The sequence below is a fragment of the Echeneis naucrates genome, chromosome 9, assembly GCF_900963305.1.
Source record: "Echeneis naucrates chromosome 9, fEcheNa1.1, whole genome shotgun sequence".
In the NCBI taxonomy this organism is placed as follows: domain Eukaryota; kingdom Metazoa; phylum Chordata; class Actinopteri; order Carangiformes; family Echeneidae; genus Echeneis; species Echeneis naucrates.
The window spans coordinates 3,579,972-3,598,794 of NC_042519.1; the positions used below are offsets into that span (position 1 = coordinate 3,579,972).

Consider the following 18,823-nt stretch of genomic DNA (forward strand, 5'->3'; position numbering starts at 1 on the left):
ATAATGTGGGTTCATCAGGAAGTCATCTACATCACAAAATTTCATAGCATTTCTGAGCCAGAGGTCATGTGCTAACAGATGTAAGCCGATAGGGCTGTTCAAAAGACGGGCACGGCTTGAGGAAGGAATGCAATTGCCAAATGTCTCCTCCACTTTTGGCTGCAAGATATGACTTCGGCCCTGGCTTTGGCTCACAGCGCATTCTTTGTTTTCACCCATTTTGTGAGAAAGGATATCGCTACCAAGGGAATGGCTTTGGCCGCAGGTTGACTATACAAGCAGGAGTAAAGCCTGGGGCAGAGTTGCAAGAGAGAGACAGGAACCCTGTTAGCGCTCCTCCATAACTCTTCACACCAGAAAAGAGTGGGCAGAGCACAGCCTCTGGGACACGGCTGCTGGGAAATATTTCCTGATAAGCCTTTGAGAATACTTACAGGGTACACTAGTGAGTCTCTATGTGTGCATCTGAGTGTGTACGAGAACATGCTTGCATGGGTTGAATGAAAAGAAGTGAGTGAAGAAGGGAATAAATCTGGAATGGAATAGATTAAAGAGCGAAAGGCTTTTGAGTGGCATACAGCTAGTGGCAGAAAGACAACAGAAAAGAGAGCTTCCCATAAAGAGTGCGATTAGCAATTATGCAGTCATCAATTACAATTATCACAACTGGTGATTATGCAATTATCACTCTAAATCATCGTTTTCCCCCTCTGCCTTACCAGTTTGCCACCCCCTGTGAATTGGTTGTTTGAAGATAGGTCTGCATGATGTGGGTGATTAGAGTGTGTGATGATGATGATGGGGGTGTTGGATGGGTGTCAAGGCAGATCTTGCACTGTTTGTGAGAGCAAAGAAGTGTTTGATGCATGTCTGGAGCATTACTGCATACGCATCTGTACCTAAATTTGCACGGCACATAATTTCATTCTCCGTTTTTATGTTCATGTGGGTGTGTGTGTGTGTACACACAGTTCATGGATACGCTCAAGGTGAATGAGGTTATTGCTGCAGGTGGTTACAGAAGAGCAAATGTATGGTTCTGCAGTCCTGTCTAAATTACCTGTCATCTTCCCGATGATGCAATGGTCAGTGCGCTATCATAGGGAGTGCATCCTACTGTGGTGCTCGGCGAGCACCAGCCCAGCCAACAGGCTGACAGGATGTCACAACAACCGTGGTCCCGTTCCTTGCAGATTGGAACAAAACAGTGGGAAGCCCACCACCAACGACACTCTGCTTGTCAAAACACCTTCCAAAATAATCGGCAGGATCCTGTCAAACATTCAGTTCTTGGTGTTAAGATAAAGATGGAGAAAATGAGGAACTCCACACCTGTGAAGATGCTCTAAGATTTGGAGGTGGGCCATGTTATTTTCATTTAAATTTGTAAAGGTTAAACATTCAAGATGAAATAATACCAATGTGATTTATCCACCATTCATGCAATTTCGATTTCAGCTGTCCTTCACAGTGTGTGTCCTAAAACACACACACACACACACACACACACTGCTAAAATAAGGCAGCAGTTAAACTAAGCAGATTAAATTTCAAAATTGTGCATTTCAGGAGATGTATTTCTTAACTGGCCAACCAAATGAACACATGCACCATTGGTAAAGCACAACATGATCAACATGGTGTGAACAACTGAACGAAGAATTTGCGATCCTGCAGTTACAGTAGGGTAAGTAGCCATGTCACACAGCACTTGTCCAGCTGTCACTGCAGCTGTTTGTTTTGCACTGAGTGCAGATTTAACTGAGAGGCAGGACGACAGAGATGAGTTGGTGTGGAGTGACTGATGGAGTGTGTAGAGGAGAGGGGCAGATGTAAACCCTACTGCAGTACAGTCTGGATGGTGAGAGATGTACAAATATGCACAAAATTGAACTTGGGAGCATACAATCACACATGTCGCACAGTCACATAGATGCAAATGCACGTCGCCCATGTTTAAAGAGAGATTTAATCAAGGTGACATCCATCTCAGAGCGGTGGTAGCAGCATGGCAGTGGCTTTGGCCATCTCTGGACGCCCAGCAAGATGAGCAGTCAGAGCACTGACACACAGATCGTCGCCATGTCAATTCCAATCAGCAGTGCCTGTCAGTCAGTGGCTCGCAACTTGCAAATGACTGACGCTGTTGTCACTCTGCCAGTACAGAGCTGCCATCTCAGCCAAATATATGGCTAAAGCTGACCACACCAATACTCCTTTGTACCAATTACCCCCTCCTGATGCATACACAAAGCAATGTGACAAATTCACAGCACAAGCTCAAGGTAATTCATGGACTTTCTCAAGGAGATGCATCTTTTTTCAAGGCAGAGGACAATGGTTAAATTTTAATGTGTGTTACAGGACCGTATATTAATCCACAGAGAACATTTATGTTTTCACAAGTAATTAGTATTTGCATTCGTATTGAAGATGAAATAAATTGAAGATTAACTAATAGTCTACAGCCTTACTAACTGCATTTTTGCTCAAACTAAATACTGACACAAACAGCATGATAATATGCATCATCACAGTGACAGTGCTTTAAGTGAGCAGGTATAATTTCAAATGTGTTGACAGCCTTATGTTTTCATGCTAACATTAATTGTTTAGCTCTAAGCACACGTACAGCTGAGGCTGTTTTGAGACACTTCACTAAAATCCCAATTTTTATCTTTATGGTGACAAATGCAAAGCCGTAGGACCATCAAAGTCATTAATATGAATCTTGTGGGGACCATGAATGTCTGTAAAACTTTATTTTGGTCTGGATGTGCTGGACAGAAATGACTGAAAGCCTTGATTCCAAAGTTGCTAAAACGGTTAATCAAGTTGCCAAGATATATGATGTAAGGCTTTCAATAGAAGATATGAAAATACAAGCAAGACACCAACACCCAAACAAGGAGTGCTGATGATGACCCAGGTTGAAGGGGAAAAATATCTCCACACATTAAGGTGGAGCTGACTTAATCCCATTAGACATCACACATGGAGCAGCATGGGAGACACAACATGGCAGCACATTAAACCCAGATCAAAGGGCCTGCTGTCTACACCAGGCCTTCTGGGTCCCCCACATCATCATCAGGAGGTGAAACTATTACCTGCCTTCCTAACAAAACTCAAACGCACCAGTCTTGGCGCTAACACTTCAAAGTCACAGCAAAGTCAAAGTCAAGTGCAGGTGGGAGACAAACACAGGGAGGAAAACAAATCTTTCATGAATGTCTTTGTAGTTCAAAAGACAAAAGTTGTCATTTTCTTTGAGTTGTCCCTTTCAAATGTTTGGTTTAACAAACAACCTAAACCTTGAGGAAAGTGTGCTTGCTGAAAATGTATCTATCACGGCATGATGGTAGGGAGTGGGACACACTGAGGCTAATATTAAGGCACCAACTGATGTGCTTAAAGGTAGAACTGTGAAAAGCAGTAATGAGTTTACCTGGTCTACATTTCAGTTCTGGCAGAACTGTTAAGAGAGCAGAGAGGAGAAGTGTAAGTGTAAGTGCTAATTATAAATATAAAGTGCCCCCATTATCCTGGCTCTGTACTGCCCTAGTGAACAAAGCCACAACAGCTGGGGTGTCATGGGTAACTGTGCCAGTGTGAGCCAAAGTCCAGGAGTAGATGGTGGAGCTGCTGGTGAAGCGGCTCTGGAAAGGGGGAAGCACAGCTGCATACCTTGCCCTCAGACACATGTTGACAGTGTTACTCTTGCCCTGCCTAAACTCGTCAAGGTGAGACAGCAAGACATGAGGGGAAAGAGAGAGAGGGAGCCCTCCATGATGATGGATAGTGCTCTCTATCCACCTCTCCTCTCTCCCTCTTTGAAGGCTGGTGACTTTCCAGTGAGGCAATTATCATTGCGAAATGCATAATAGGCTAATTAATTACAGGTGTCAACACTGCCTTTGTTTTAGCATGGAGGAACATCATGCCAAAACTGCATCCGCTAAGAACAACAGCGCTGATGAACGAGCCTTTAACAGCGGCTGGAAAGCACAGCTGATAGGAGTGAAGTGCTGCACAGACAACTTGAAGTCTGCCAAAAAAATCCCGCATCTCCTGCTAACAGAAGATGGATTGGAAACACATGGTGCAGAAATTAGGCCCATTATTTGTTTGATAAATCTGCTGTTGTCAATCACAGGGCTTGGAGAAAGATTTCAGGTGAGCGGTGGAATATAACAGCTCTGTGCGTAATTTCATTCAGATTGGCAGGGACTAACATGGCGTTGGTGGTGGCACTAAAAAAAAACAACGAAAACAGCATCCTTACCCAGCTTTGCTGACAAATACAGCGTATCATTTGTCCTGTCAGATTTGCCGATTCCGAAAGCTGGGAAGCAGACAATTGTCAGGGAGCAAGAAAAAAAAGACCCATTAAAGAGAGAAGTGAATGTTGGGGTAACGAGGGAGGACAGACACCCGGAGAGTTCTGTTACTGTCCTCAGTGCAACACAGGCACACATTAGTTACGAACTATTTAGCGTGCATTTCTGTGCATGTGTACTATAGAGCATGTATGTCTTTTGGGGGTGACAGTAGGTTGATAATCCCTCAACGCCTTCAGGCAGTAGGGGTTCATTGTGGAGTACACGGAGTCTAATAGGAGCGGGCGCTGCAGTTGTATGCAGCTCTCCCTGCTCCCACAGTGAGAGGGGTTTTACATAATTAATGACTGTTGATGTTTCTCAGGTAGTCGCCCGGCAAATTCACTCCAGACTCAGCTGCCACCATCGTCGGTTCCACAGAGAATGAGCGACACCAGAACAGACAGCTTACATTACAGGCATAAATAAGGCAATTTTGTACAGTGTCGTCAAACATTACTGTGAAAGGGGTTCAGGGCCAATGATTCGACTTGCTTTACAGAAATGCTCAAAAAGAGCTTTTCTATGTCATGGAGTCTTCAGAGAATTTTCGCTTGATGCAAGTAAAACTGCTTCCTTGAGTGATTTTATAATTCTGTATGCTGTTAGAGATACGAAGATACAGGCGCTCTGCCTTTTCAAAATAACATCTGACGGCTGTAGAAGGAACATCATCCATATCTACTTGAATCTGACTAATCTGAATGTTGATTTAAATACATATAGGCCTGGTGGACAGGTTTGCATGGTACAGAACATTGACATTGGTGACGCCTTGTGGCTCCGTACATATTGCTGGGAAGCAGCCCACATTCATGCTGAAGCATGTTAAATTAAATATTTAAACATGACACCAAAGGAAGGCTATTTTTTACTGCTCTCAGCCCAATACTCATTATTAATTTGTAATAACCTTTAAGGCTTTTTGATGTCATACATATTTTACAGAGAGATATCACTCTCAGCCAAACTAGAGAGGGCCTGTCAATGACAGATCACTTTTGTGCTACCGAAGTGTGTGTTCATCCGCTATAATTAGCACCAGGTGAGGGTTAAGAGTGATGAATGAAGTGTGTTACACACAATGCATCTGTGTGACAACACATAGCACTCAAGTGTAGTTGCCAAAAGGGGAGAGGAAAGAAAAGACTGAGGTGGGAAAGACTCAAATATTATTTTGCCTAAAAGAAAAAAAAAAAAAAAAAGGCTACTTGACCATCTTTTTGAAACCTTTTATGTACCCATGATTGCCCAACACCAAGAAGTCTATTTCTGTTGCATAAATCATCTGAGTAGCTGAAGACTCGAGGTGGGAGTATGTATTTATACTCCTACTCTTTTTCTCCTTCATATTCCTCTGTTAGAGGACTGGCTACGGCCCATCTTGCCTCTGCTTGGCTGGGAGGCCCTCTGTGCCCATTGGATGCCAGCCTAAACCTTATGTACATTGGTGCCAACAAACCACTAACGGCTGTAAAACACATGAACTCCGTCTGGTTAATGTACACTGATTGTCCACCGTTGCCAGTCATTTGATGCCATGATTGTAATGACCAGCTTGCTTGATCACTCACATACAGTATGACGTGCACAAAGTAACATTTCAGGGCTAATCAGATGAGATGCCTTGAGATAGCAAAGCAAATGCCGAACATAAAATGATTGCATTTAAAATGCATCTGTGAATATTTATTTAAGCCCAGCAAAATCGTAAAATAAATACGTTTTCTCACCATTCTTCAGTTATCAGTGATTTCTGCCTCCTTCCCAGTAAAAGCCAAGGTAAATGAAATTTCATTTCTTGTATATTGTGGAACATTTGCAATTATAAATTTTTTGATGGTTATTCAGAACTCTCAACCGGTTTTGCTTGTGAGCCCAAAATTAGTTTATCAATAATTGACTTTCTTTTATTGGACTGCTTCATTTGACTGTGTTTCAGAGGGGTAAAACTATACAGAATCCAAGGAAAGTAGCAATTATTGCAGAAAAATGCTTTGCTTTTTCTTGCCTCTTACTCTAGCAAGTATTTGCTGACTCTTTGGATTCATCTTGCAGCCTCTTGCAGGTGGTCTGAACCTGCAGTTTGGGAACCACTAAGCCACAGAACAGCATGTCAACAGTTTTCAAAGTGACTTTTTTCAGTGGGCACAACAATGAGTAGAGAGTTGGTGGATTATACTGAATAACAGGATTGTTCTTGGAGACACATACGCAAGATTATTTTTATTTATACAGGTTCTTATTTTTCAGTGATTGCCAACCAAACTGTTCACATCAACAAGACTCAAGTGGGCACAGAAAGATCAGAGATGTACATCTGAAAAGTAAATAAACTTAATAATTTAAGATAACCTTGATCAAGGGCAGCAAGGCTGAATAGTGGTTAGTGCTGTTGCTCCATTTTGGGGTTTACAGGAAACCTACGCACACGGACCAATATGTATTTATTTGACTCATGCTGCCGTCCAGAACACAAACTGTGTGTGATCAGAGCTGTACAACACAGAGCAGACAATGTTCCCAACAACACTTAGGCCCGAATGAAAGAACACAAACACTTGAGGGAAGCTCTCAAAACCTGCGGCCACTCCAGATGGAGCATTGTGAAAACTTCAACACGTTCCAGAAGGACCAACCAGCTGAGTGAGGAAAAGAGTAACAGAAGGAGCCACATAGTTGTCCCCTACGTTTCTGGGGTCTCAGAAAGTCGGCAGGATTTCTACTTTTTTTTTTTCAAACTCATCAACACACTCCGATAGAAACTGGTTCCTCCCAAAGGTGGAATTGGATAAGAGGCAAAACATCTTCAAAAATATAGAACCAAGTCTATATCTATCTATCCATCTAGATAGATACCAACTCTCTACTCATTGTTGTGCCGACTGAAGATAGATAGATAGATAGATAGATAGATAGATAGATAGATAGATAGATAGATAGATAGATAGATAGATAGATAGATAGATAGATAGATAGATAGATAGATAGATAGATAGATAGATAGATAGATAGATAGATAGATAGATAGATAGATAGATAGATAGATAGATAGATAGATAGATAGATAGATAGATAGATAGATAGATAGATAGATAGATAGATAGATAGATAGATAGATAGATAGAGACTCAATTCTCTTTGGATACTGTAAGTATGAGCTCAGTGAATGAGAACCCTCACAGACACCGCAGCTTAGAAAAGTGCAGATGCCACCAGTCAAAGGGTTTTCAACAGCGTCCCTCACACATCAAAGGACCTCAGTCTCCTCAGCAAGTGAAGACAACTTTGAACATTCTTGCACAGGAACTCCATGTTGAACTCCATTAGAGCAGTGCAATTTATTGTTGAGGTAAACACCCAAGTTTTAGTGTGGCAGTCTGTAGCGCTCTCCTCTGGAAGTCAATCCCCATCTCCTTTGTCTTCCTGGAGTTGAGCTGAAGGTGGTTTTGCTTACACCAGTCTACAAAGTAAACAATGCCCTTCCTGTACCCTTCCTTGTCCCCCTTTTACACACCTCATAATGGCCAAGAACTTTTGCAGGTGATAACTCCCAGAGTTGTAGTTGTTCAGTGAAGAAGCTCTAGTGTCACAATCGCAATATTTTTTTTTTTGTTCCATCATTATAATGCAGAAATCCAGGAGTGTGAAATTAAAGTTATAAAGCTTCAAAAACAAACAAACTTTAATACAAGACCTGACTTTTGCGGTTATCTGTTGTATGCTGAGTGTTACACAACTATCCATATGCTCAGAGCGTAGGGCAATTCCATATGGGTTATAAATAAAGAAACCTAAAGCACGGCTGCAGCCACTTAGATTTGGGTTTTCACGTGGGATGTTGCAGTTCTGCATGATCAGAACTACTACTACTATTTCAGGACTGACTCATGAGAACATCACATCCACTATGAGTGACCAAAGAAGAGAGAGAGCATACACAGTACATTCAGGACTAAACTCTATGTATTTGCAAACATTAAGAGATGACGCATAGTGAAAGCACACACTAAAGTACAAAATAGTGAGAGATGATAGCTAAGAAAGGTACAGTGCAGAGATCTGTGTCACTTGGTCCCATTAGGAGGAGGCCAGAAACTCTTCCACAATGACTGAAACTACCGCTCATTCACTGCCCTAAACAGGGCACCACATGTGTGTCTTTGTACGGAAGAGGGATAGTGAGTGATAGCATAGGAAATGAGGTGCATAATTGTTAAACTCTTGAATGAAAGAGGACGGGGGAAGAAAAAAAATTACTGTCTGTACCTTCCTCAGTGATGCGTTTGTTTTTGTTTTATATATCAGGTCAGCTATTTTTGGGGAGAGACTCTCTCACACCACGGCGTTTGGCTAATTTAGTTAGGGAATATCTGGCTGTCCTTCAGTTGAATGGACAGAGATGTAATAAAACAAGCCCATCACTGGATCTCACACCTTCAGCCGTCCTTCATGTCTCAACAGAACACACACACATGCACAAATTCTAGGAAGGACTCCGTGACATACGATGTTGAAGAAACCCCTGGAACAAATAATGGCTTTTCCTTTTTTTATAAAACATTCTCTTTATCTATATTTATCACCATTTACAATATCTTAACATGAACCCTATACTCATCTCATTAACATCTTGAATAGACAAAATCTATGCATCACATGTCCGACAGTCACAAACCATTCTAATGAATATGAAAGTGTGTCCAAACCTTTGACTGGTGCTATATATATTGCTGAACATGTCAGCAATAATTTTTTGTTTTAGCTGCTTGAACTAGAGCTAGTTTTAACGACTTTGTTTATACCTATGTACTCTACTGAGCCATGAGATAAATCTGAATTGTGAGATGTCCTTGTTTTTTTATTTTCTCCAAGTTTAGCTTTTGAATGGCAAGCTTAAGTACATCAAAACTTATACATATAATATACTTGTTTCAAAGTAATTTCTGACCATGTAAGTGACAGTGCCCCTCTGTGGAGACTGAACCATGGTCAAGCTCCTTTATTCCACCCATCCTCCCATATGGCTACGTGCCCATGTTCTTTCCTGCCAGCTGCCAGTATCCTTGGCCTTGCGACCAGCAACTTTTTTCTTTGCCCATCCCTTCAGTCCCACTCCAGGCTGAGCCCTTCATTCCAGAAGAAGACCTGAGCTTTCCAACTTAATCCATTGGGACCCAATTACAAGGTCTGCAGGAGAAATCGCGACAATATTCAATGATACTTTGCTTTAATTGAGGACATGTTTAACACTCTCCTCCGGCCACTGTGGCTACTTTATGTCTTGGATGACACACAGAACCTTGCAGTGGGGCATTAAAGCATATATCTGTTTGTGACATAAGCGAAGAACATTCTGATATGTGGGACTGAGACATTTAAGAGCAGCGGTGTGATTTAGGACATTCAATTTCCAGTATAAAATGAGACAAAAAAAACAAAAAAAACAAGCAGGTCTCACCCAAGTGCAAAAACACGTTTGATTTGTGGTGAGGAAACAACATTTTAATGTGGGGAATACATTAGGAGAGTTGCTTCCCTTCCTGCTAAAAGAGTTACTTCACTTGCAGCTGCTTGTTTTAATATAGCCACATGTTAATTAGTATTGTAGTTAATCCCATATTAAAGAGACCCAAACTGTCAGGTCATATTATAAACAATCAGTCCTATGTTGACATTTGGAGCTGCTATCTCTTCTAGCAAAATGTTCCCTAGGTACTAATTGGCCTACTTTGCGCTGTCTTTCTTTGAATTGCCAGTTTCTTTATCATTTAGGATATTAGAACCTTGACAAGCATCATCCCATATACCATAGACCCACTAAAAAAAGGAAAGGAGCTTTTTGCAGAGTGACAGCAAAAAATGGAAATAAATTATTTATACTTGCATGTAATGCTGCAAATTCTACCTTCATGGGATATTAAATACAATTTGAAAGAAGAATAAAAGTTCAAACACTTAGCCAGCAGCAAAGTGAGTGTAACTTTTCTCTGCTTGCATTATTCAAGATAGGCTCCATCATTTTATCAATCTATCGATCTTTCACCAGAAAGATGAAAATGGAAAAATAATGAGGCAGATGAATACTATGTAAAGAGCATCAATGTGCAAAATTTAATTATCTGTGCTGGAAAGGAGAAGGAAAATGTGTCGGCTGTTTTCTAAAACAAAAAGAAAGTGAAAAAAGGAGCAGTTAATATTTTTCCCTCTGTGCATATTTTAATTACCAGATCAATCATAACTAGACTACAGTACTGCAGAGAAAAGAAAATTGCAAGTCTAAATGAAAAACAATAGATTTGCTTTAAAGTCTTTGCTCTTTTGAATTCTCAATTAAAATTTCAGGTACCTTTACAAGAGCCTTCTTCTGAAAGTTATGATATTTAATTAGCGTGTTTAGATTCTGCTGAAATTAAACTTTACAGCCAAGCATCATATGAAATGAAGACTGAGGGGGGTGGGCACGTAATGAGGTCTGTGTATCCTCTGACAAAAGCCCATGTTCTTTTGACTTGTGCTGCCACTGACTAGATCTAAGGCTGGATCTTGGTGTTCATTCATTGGAGTAAAGAAACAACTTTGCTTTTTGACTGTGTCTGTGTAGCTACAATTCTGTGCCTGAAATCAAAGAATTGCACCGTAGAATTGGTGGAGCAGCTCTCTTCGTTCCGCCTGTTCCTCCTCACATGAGCTTTTCCTGGTTGCGCTTGCGCTGATGTTTATTTCTCTTGGCATGTCCTCGCCGGCACTGAGCCACCGATTTCACACATTTTTATTGGCTAATTTGACTGTGCTCTTGCCAGCAGCTGAGAGTGAGCCAGGAGTCGGAGAATCACAGAGACAGCGCTACTTCTGCTGCTAGTGTTGCTGCTCTTTGACTTGAAGAGCACGGAGGGAGCAGAGATGGGGAGTGAGAGGGGCTCTCACCTGTCTCATAACAAGTAGTTGTCCATGTTAGAGAGGGGCAAGTTACATCTTAGAAACTGCCTCTTAGATTAGTGTGTTTCTGGTGAATATCTGCTCGGTGAGGGGTCAGGAGGGGAATGTTATTGCCTGTCTCTTAAGCTGACAAGGGTTTAGAGGACTCGCTATACACCAAAGCAGACGCCTCATAGGAGCAGTACAGCCGGTGCTATGCGTGCGTCCATCCTCAAACATGCCTAACATTTGCACAGAAGCGGCAGTCAGGCGTGACGTCTTCGGGCTCTTAGGCTTGTGCTGTCAGGACGGTAGAAATTAAACCTGGCACTGCAGAGCAGAATGTGCTGAAACTCATCAATTCCACATGGCTAGAGAGCCAAGTGTCTATTTATAACATCCCCCCTCTTCTCTTTACCTGGTGTGCATCCCTGGCTCTAAACATGCATCCATAATGATGAATACACCCAACTGGGATGCTCCGACAGGGCATCAGTCAGGACAGGGAAACAAACATGCAAACATACACACACACACACACACACACCATCAGATCACAGCACAGCAGAGGAGTGATAAGACTGACACTGGGAAGGGTGATGAAAAGGTTGAGTCGCCTCAGCATAAAAACACCCAGCATAATCACAGCAGTCAAGTAAACAAAAAAGGGCAGTCAGATGTATTAAACTTCTTGAAAGGTTTCGTCTGGAGCTAAAAGATGATGCTCCACTTGCAAAACAACACCACCCAACAACTTGGTTTGCTTATGTAGTCATTAACTAAATTGATGATATTTAATTTTAAAAGATACAGTCTAAACTTCTGAGAAACAGATGGATGGCCTTTGGCCATGAATCCTTCACTGTAAATTTCTCTTTGGGTTGAGAAGTGTGTTCACTTTGATCATTTTTGCAAATACTGCAGACAAAAAGTACTTGTATCTTCTATTTAAATATTCCAGTGAAACATATTGTTCTACTTTTTCGCTCCTTATTTAAAGTGTTATTGCACAATGCAGCCATATTTGCTATGGCCAGTTGCTTGTGGTGCCTAACATTATCTTATGCTAACAATTTATTGTCTATGACCTTTAGTTTCTCTTGTGTGTTCAGACCTTACAAAAACATTTATTCTTTGATTTAGTGGTAAAAAACACAGCAGCATTTATTTGTGTTTATTCACCTAAAGCGTATTGTCAATTCCGACTTTAGCCATAGCTAGTTAACTGTTTTACTGTGGAAATAAATAAATAAATAGATCATTTTCTCTCTTCCTAAAATTTATTTCATTTCATTCAGGGAAGTCATCCAGCTTAGTGAAATGGTTAGGCATTGCAAATGCACCATATTTACTCTGCCTTGATAAAATCTGCACATTTCTTAAATTCACTTTGTGCTCGATAACCTGACAGAACACATGGTTTGCTACACACGAGCACCTACGGAAGGCTACATAAGAAACAGTTTGGAAACGGGCAGGCACAAAAAGGGAGCCCACACAGGCAAAGGGATAACATGCCACCTCCACACAGAAAGCCCTCAGGCACAAGCAGGTAAGAACTGAACCTCAGTCCTTCTTGCTGTGAGGCAACAGCACTAACCATCATGCCCTTCTTACTTCGACTGCTACTAAGGCCAGTTGGTAGCTAGTCGGGGGAAGGGCAAAAACAACTTATCCCATCAGTCGAAGGCAGTACTGTTCTCTGCTCTTCTTTCAATGAACAAATACTCACCAGCTCAAATTTAACTGATGTGAGAGCAACATCCATGCTCGTCCCACAAGAGCCGTCCATTGTTGTCGGACCTCACACACGGCTGCAATTGCTATTGTGTTATTGCTAATTGTGTATTTATTATTATTCTGTGTCACCTGTGGATACAGTGGCCACTGTTCAGCAGAAAAGTACTTATTTAGAACAAACACGGGGCAATAAATGGTTTAACAGGTATTAAAGGTGAGACAGACAGCCAGTATGACATACAATATTTGATCTAAAACCATCTGTTTGTTCTTGGCAAGTCATAATCAATACAAGCAAACTTTTACAAAAAAAAAAGGCTGAAAAAAGTGAGCAGAAGTGCATTAAGCTTGGGTCAAAGTACATTTTTTTTGCAAATGTGCAAAATAGATGAGGACATTCATCCTTGCAGAATGCTGAGGATGTAAATTCGTAAATTACTTAAGGAATCTCCACAAATCCCCCCCACCACCACCCCTTTAGTATGAGGAGGACTAAAGTGATAAACCAGAAGCAGAGAGCCAGTGGTTTACATGGCCCTGGAGCCCATTATGCTCCCCACAATAGGCCGGGGGCCTGAACGTGCATTGAATAGGTAATGACCTGGCAATCCTGGGCCCGGCCTGTTCAATGAGCCCGAAACAGTCAAGCAGGAGACAGACATTAGATATACCATATCAGTCCAATATGGAACATTCTAGTCATACACACAGCTATAAGAGTGGGAGCGAGTAGGAGAGTGTCATTATTGCCCCTTACATAAGGTCGGGCATGAATAATAAAAAAAATGGGAAGATTCTCAGCAACTCGAAAGTAGGGATCTGATTTATTAGCAGAGAAATATGGGCCTATAATGTCCAATTTACATAGAAATCAATACTAGCTTGCTTTAACTGTATTTAGACCATGATCTGCTTTGCATCCAACTATATGCACACTTGTTCCAAACTGACTTTCCCAAGTTAGCCCACCGATACACAATCTGTACCCAATAAATGCAAGGCTTCACTCGTGATGAAGATCTGTCTTCATTGAGCTGGAAAAGCTGTAATGTCGCCAAGCATTTTTCCTAACGGCACAGTACCTCATCTATGAAAGTGCCGTAGAGCCCCTTAGACAATTAGGCAGGGAAAAGCTTTATGACCGTTAGACTCACTCAGTGAGCGGCACTCTTACCGGCAGCACTGCCAGGAGCGCTGGCTCGTGCAGAAAGGTAATTATGGAGCCTCTCATAATGACACTGAGGAAGCTTGCGTCATAACACCCACAGCCTTTTATCATTGCGCTGTAATTAATTATCATCCTTTACTCTTTGATTCATTCCACTATTCATAACGTATTCATACATTCAAGAGAAATTATCATTTCCTTCAGGAATTAATCAAAAGGAGGAAGAACTGGTCATCTCTCAATGGATGATCAAAGACAGTGTTTGTCTACCTTGCTGCTTGGCGGGTGAGCTCAGGGCGATGCACACTCCGCTAACACTAAAAACTCTTCAGTCTTACTTCCCAAATATGGTCAAACCATCTGGATGACTGTATTCAGGTAGAAATCATGGCTGCAGATGTTTCTGAAATGTTGCATATTATCCTACCTTTTTCTTGTCATTTTGAAATAAACTGACGGGCAGATTATTAATAAACACATAGGTTACATGGTGAGTTATATGCAACATAGATCGTCATAACAGCGCAACCACACATTGCTTTTTTTCGAGTCAAAAGTTAGTTGCATAGGTGAGACATACAGTATAGCAGCCATTTTGAAATCTTCACTCCATTTTAAGGAGATGGAAAGCTGCTGCATATTTGAAACACCTCCCATGTTCCCATAAAAAGCAAGCAACAACAACAATGTGCATACAAAGAGTCTTCACCTACATCATCACTTCCAACCTCGGGGGAAGAAATGGCACAGTTAGATGTATAAACAGGTGGCCACCAGCCCTGAGTTTTTGATGCTTTAATAGCCGTTTGATGTTTTTGATGTCTAGTCAGCTCGATTGTACCTTGCTGCTTGATAATGAGGGCTAATAATGATTCCTGAGCTTGAAGGGTTAATGGTATGTAACCAGCAGAGCTGCTAATTACACATTACGAACTATTTATCAGAATCTCCATCTGCGCATTGTGCACGCTAAATTACTCCAAGGATTATCATTGTAAAGGAAGTTTCAGTAATTAGGGACCCATACTGCTGTTTTCTTTTACTGAGAGCACGAAACGACATCAAGAGGAGAGGAAAAAATAGAATAACAGGGTAATTTGGGCCTGATATTCACATTGTCTCTCCTGGAGAAAAAAAAAAAAGAAACAACAAACACAAGAAATCTGTCATTGTTTTTTTTGTTTTGGTTTTTTTTTAAACCTCACAAAGGTTCATCCTGATGGGAGTTTACAGTTTAAAGTGAGAGGGATGTGTAAATTGCACTGAGAAGCCCACAGTCTTGGAGAGACTTGGTGAACACTGCTTTCTGTATGTTCAGATGGCAGCAAAAGCTTCTGTGAAAGTTGTGTGAACAGCATAGTCCAATGGGCCCCGTCTCTCCAGCGATCTGTTATTTGAGAAATAACTGTCATATCCCTCAGCCCCAAAGGTGTGCCTGAGACCATGGAGACATGTACCATCTCTTCCTCTTCTTCTTTACCGTAAATTTTTATTAAAATTACCTTCATTATAAGACAGTGTTCATTATAAAACCAAAAACGCTGGTCTCCCAGGGCCCTGTGGATTAATAAGGACAGCGGTGTATTTTAAGCCGTAAACTCAGCTCCTCACTGTCCTTAATCTCCTTCCTACTTCACAAGGCCAAATTAACACCTCTCCTCAGCTCTGACGGGACCTCATTAGCAAACTTCCCGGGAAAGAAAGAGCAGCACAAAAAAGAGGAGAAGAAGGAGGGGAGCGACCAATGACAGCCACCAGCTCTGGGATTAACCCTTTCTCCTCCTCCAGTTCCACAGAAAAACTAGGTCGGCAACGTGTTTCTAATCAGCCGCCTGGTTAGCAATAATTAGAAGGCGAGATTGGACGGGAGAAGAGAGAAAAAGTGGGTGGGGAACATTGAAATGAAAAAGAAAAGAAAGAGAACCTGTCATGTCGCAACACTTCAAAGGAGCGGACTTCTTAGAGGCGGCATGATGAGGGTCCAAATACCATGAGATACTCCTGTGGGCAAACTGGGAGTGGGAGATGGGCGGGGGAGGGGGTATGTCTTTCTCTTATATATCCATCTTAACACACACACACACACACACACACACACGCAACTTTTTGACCATTCATCACCTGTACAGTACAGCTGCAGGAAAGCTCCTGTCTATCCCAAACCACACAGCCAAACAAGCAAGTACAACTCTAACTTCTCCACATACTGCCCCTGCAGCAGCAGGTTGAGGTCCCACAGCTTATACTCTAGTCGCACAGTCTACCGCTGGGTAAAGTTCATAAACCTCCGCAAGCTGTTTGACATTACCAATAAGGTCAAAGTGTATCAAAAAAAACACCAGAGGATTATAATATTATGGCGTGCTGAAATACATGTGCCATCAAAAAAAATAAAGCCAAGGTTACTTTTTCCACTGCTAGCTGGCTACTTATCCATGTGCAAAACATGAGCTTGTGGAAGTTACACAAGAGAAGCAAAGATGTATTCAGCTAGGCCTCTAGCTAGCAAAAAAAAAAAAAAAAAAATCATCACTCATTATCAGCCATCTATTTTATCTACTCAGAAACATCTCTGGACTCCCAGTTGTCAGATATCAATGGTGCTCAAATTAATCCTGTGGGTGTTTATACAATAAAGCTATGGAAGGGTGCTTCTTATATCTGTGTGTGTTTACAGTTAAAGTAATTGAATTAGCAGACAAATAAACCACAAAGTGTTGCAGGGTGTAGTATTGAATCTGGGGCCTCCTGCCAGGGAGCACACAGTTGCTAGGGCATAGTCAGTTATAAAGCATTAAAAAGACTCTGCCAATAATCATTTCCAAGCAAACTAAACAATCCATGCTGAGTGTCCTCATGTTTACCAATGATAGGACTTTCAGGTTTATGCTGAGCAGTTCATAGAGGAGGGCAAAACTGGAAACATACTTGTGGTATCATTTCCATAAGCCTCTGCTTTGCGGACCATAACGCAGCTCACAAATGTGATTTACGACCTTGGTTTAATGGCTGGAGCTGAGTCTTGGTAGGTATCAGATGACTTTTTCAATATGGCAACGTCAAAGGGGGCACAGTGAATGCACCATCGTAACAGGAAATGAGGGCTTGTCTCAGCCAAGAAAATATGAGAAGCCAGATATCTGATCATCTAATGGTAGATAGATGCTACTTCACTTTGACAGAAAAGGCATCAGTCAATAAGCACCAGATGAGCAGTCACATGAAAAGTATGGCATGGATTACTCGCCCTATCTATCAGGTCATTCTCTCCTGGAGCACAGCAAACTGCACTGGTCATTACATAGACTATCTGACTTGAGTGTGTCTTTAATTATAAAGCAGAAATCATTAAAGAAGCTATGACTGCTGGATGATGTCCAGAGGTTCTATGTTTCATGTACTGTTGAAGTGCAAAGACATGGGACTCACCTGTGCTTGGAAACTCTTGAGAACAGGAGCCACCATTTCCCGGACTTCCTATGCACAGAAAAAAAAAAAAAAAAAAAAGAAAGAAGCAAATCCAGTCTCAGCATTTTTCATTTTGCAAATGCCCCACCTGCTCAGGAGTCAGCTTGAGCCCCAGTGAGGCACAATACGAGAGAGGACCGAAAATCTTGAATGTTAATTGAACCTCTCCATGCTCTCCTTACATTGCATGAATGTGTGAGTGAGGTATGCTGTTATGGGGTGTGGGTATTAGTTGTTAAACCTAAAAGGTTTGAGTGGGCATGTTTGAAAAGTGGGTCTTTTCCAGTAGCTAGTGTTAGAGCTCAGGGATTCAAACTTGTGTGAGCTCCCACAGCCTCAGGTAAGGAGATTGTGCTTGCCAGTGGTGACAGCCTGATTCTGTCTCAAACACGCATATTATACTGTCAAGCTTACAGCACTATACTGCATATGCAGACTGCGATAGGCAGGCAGCACAGCCACAGCAAACTGCCTCAGGGCTCATTTTGAAAATATAAAAAAATATTCTTTTACTTTTGCCTAGATGCCAATGGCCGATAATTTCAAAAATAGACGATAAAAAGACAAAGTAACATACGTGTAATTAATAGAATTTAGCTTCAGGTATATTCAGTTCAATACCTTAATAATCAGTTGGCAAAAGAAAGGTTGATTAAGATCTTCCCATGTTATAAACATAACGTAGGAAATTGCAAGTGATTTAAACAAAAACAAATAAAAAAGTCATTGTGGCATTTTAAATGATTGTGTGCATAAAGAACTGATTATATTATTGCTGCTACATTATTAAGCATACAAATTACTCAGTTACGCTCATTTCAAACTTAAGTGTAAAGTAGTGCTAACAACATGCACATTTGAATACGTGGATAGTTCTCTAAGCAGAAGCTCTTGTGTGTTGATTTAGGGGTTTCTTATATATCGGCTTGATCTGCCAGTCGTGTTGGATACAACCGTTGTCAGCTTTTGCACTCAGTACTGACCAAGTGAGTTGTTAAAGATGAAGAGGTCTGTTGTGTTACATGCGCATGTCTCTATGTACATTGGAAGGTAGCTGTAACATTCCCTCTTATGTCCTGGCTACGCAAAGAGCCGTCTCTAAAGTGATTCCAGTGAAAGAGGAGTACAGTACGTGCATTCTGCAGTTCAG

The 18,823-nt window shown here is 41.4% G+C and overlaps 1 protein-coding gene across 1 annotated transcript in view; it reads right to left on the reverse strand.

The window, feature by feature from the left end:
- cux2b (cut-like homeobox 2b) overlaps positions 1-18,823 on the reverse strand; it is a 74,808-nt gene that overhangs the window by 25,480 nt on the left and 30,505 nt on the right. The window contains exon 3 of the mRNA XM_029511433.1: positions 17,635-17,682. Coding sequence (XP_029367293.1) covers positions 17,635-17,682 — 48 coding nt within the window. The remainder of the gene's footprint in view (positions 1-17,634; positions 17,683-18,823) is intronic.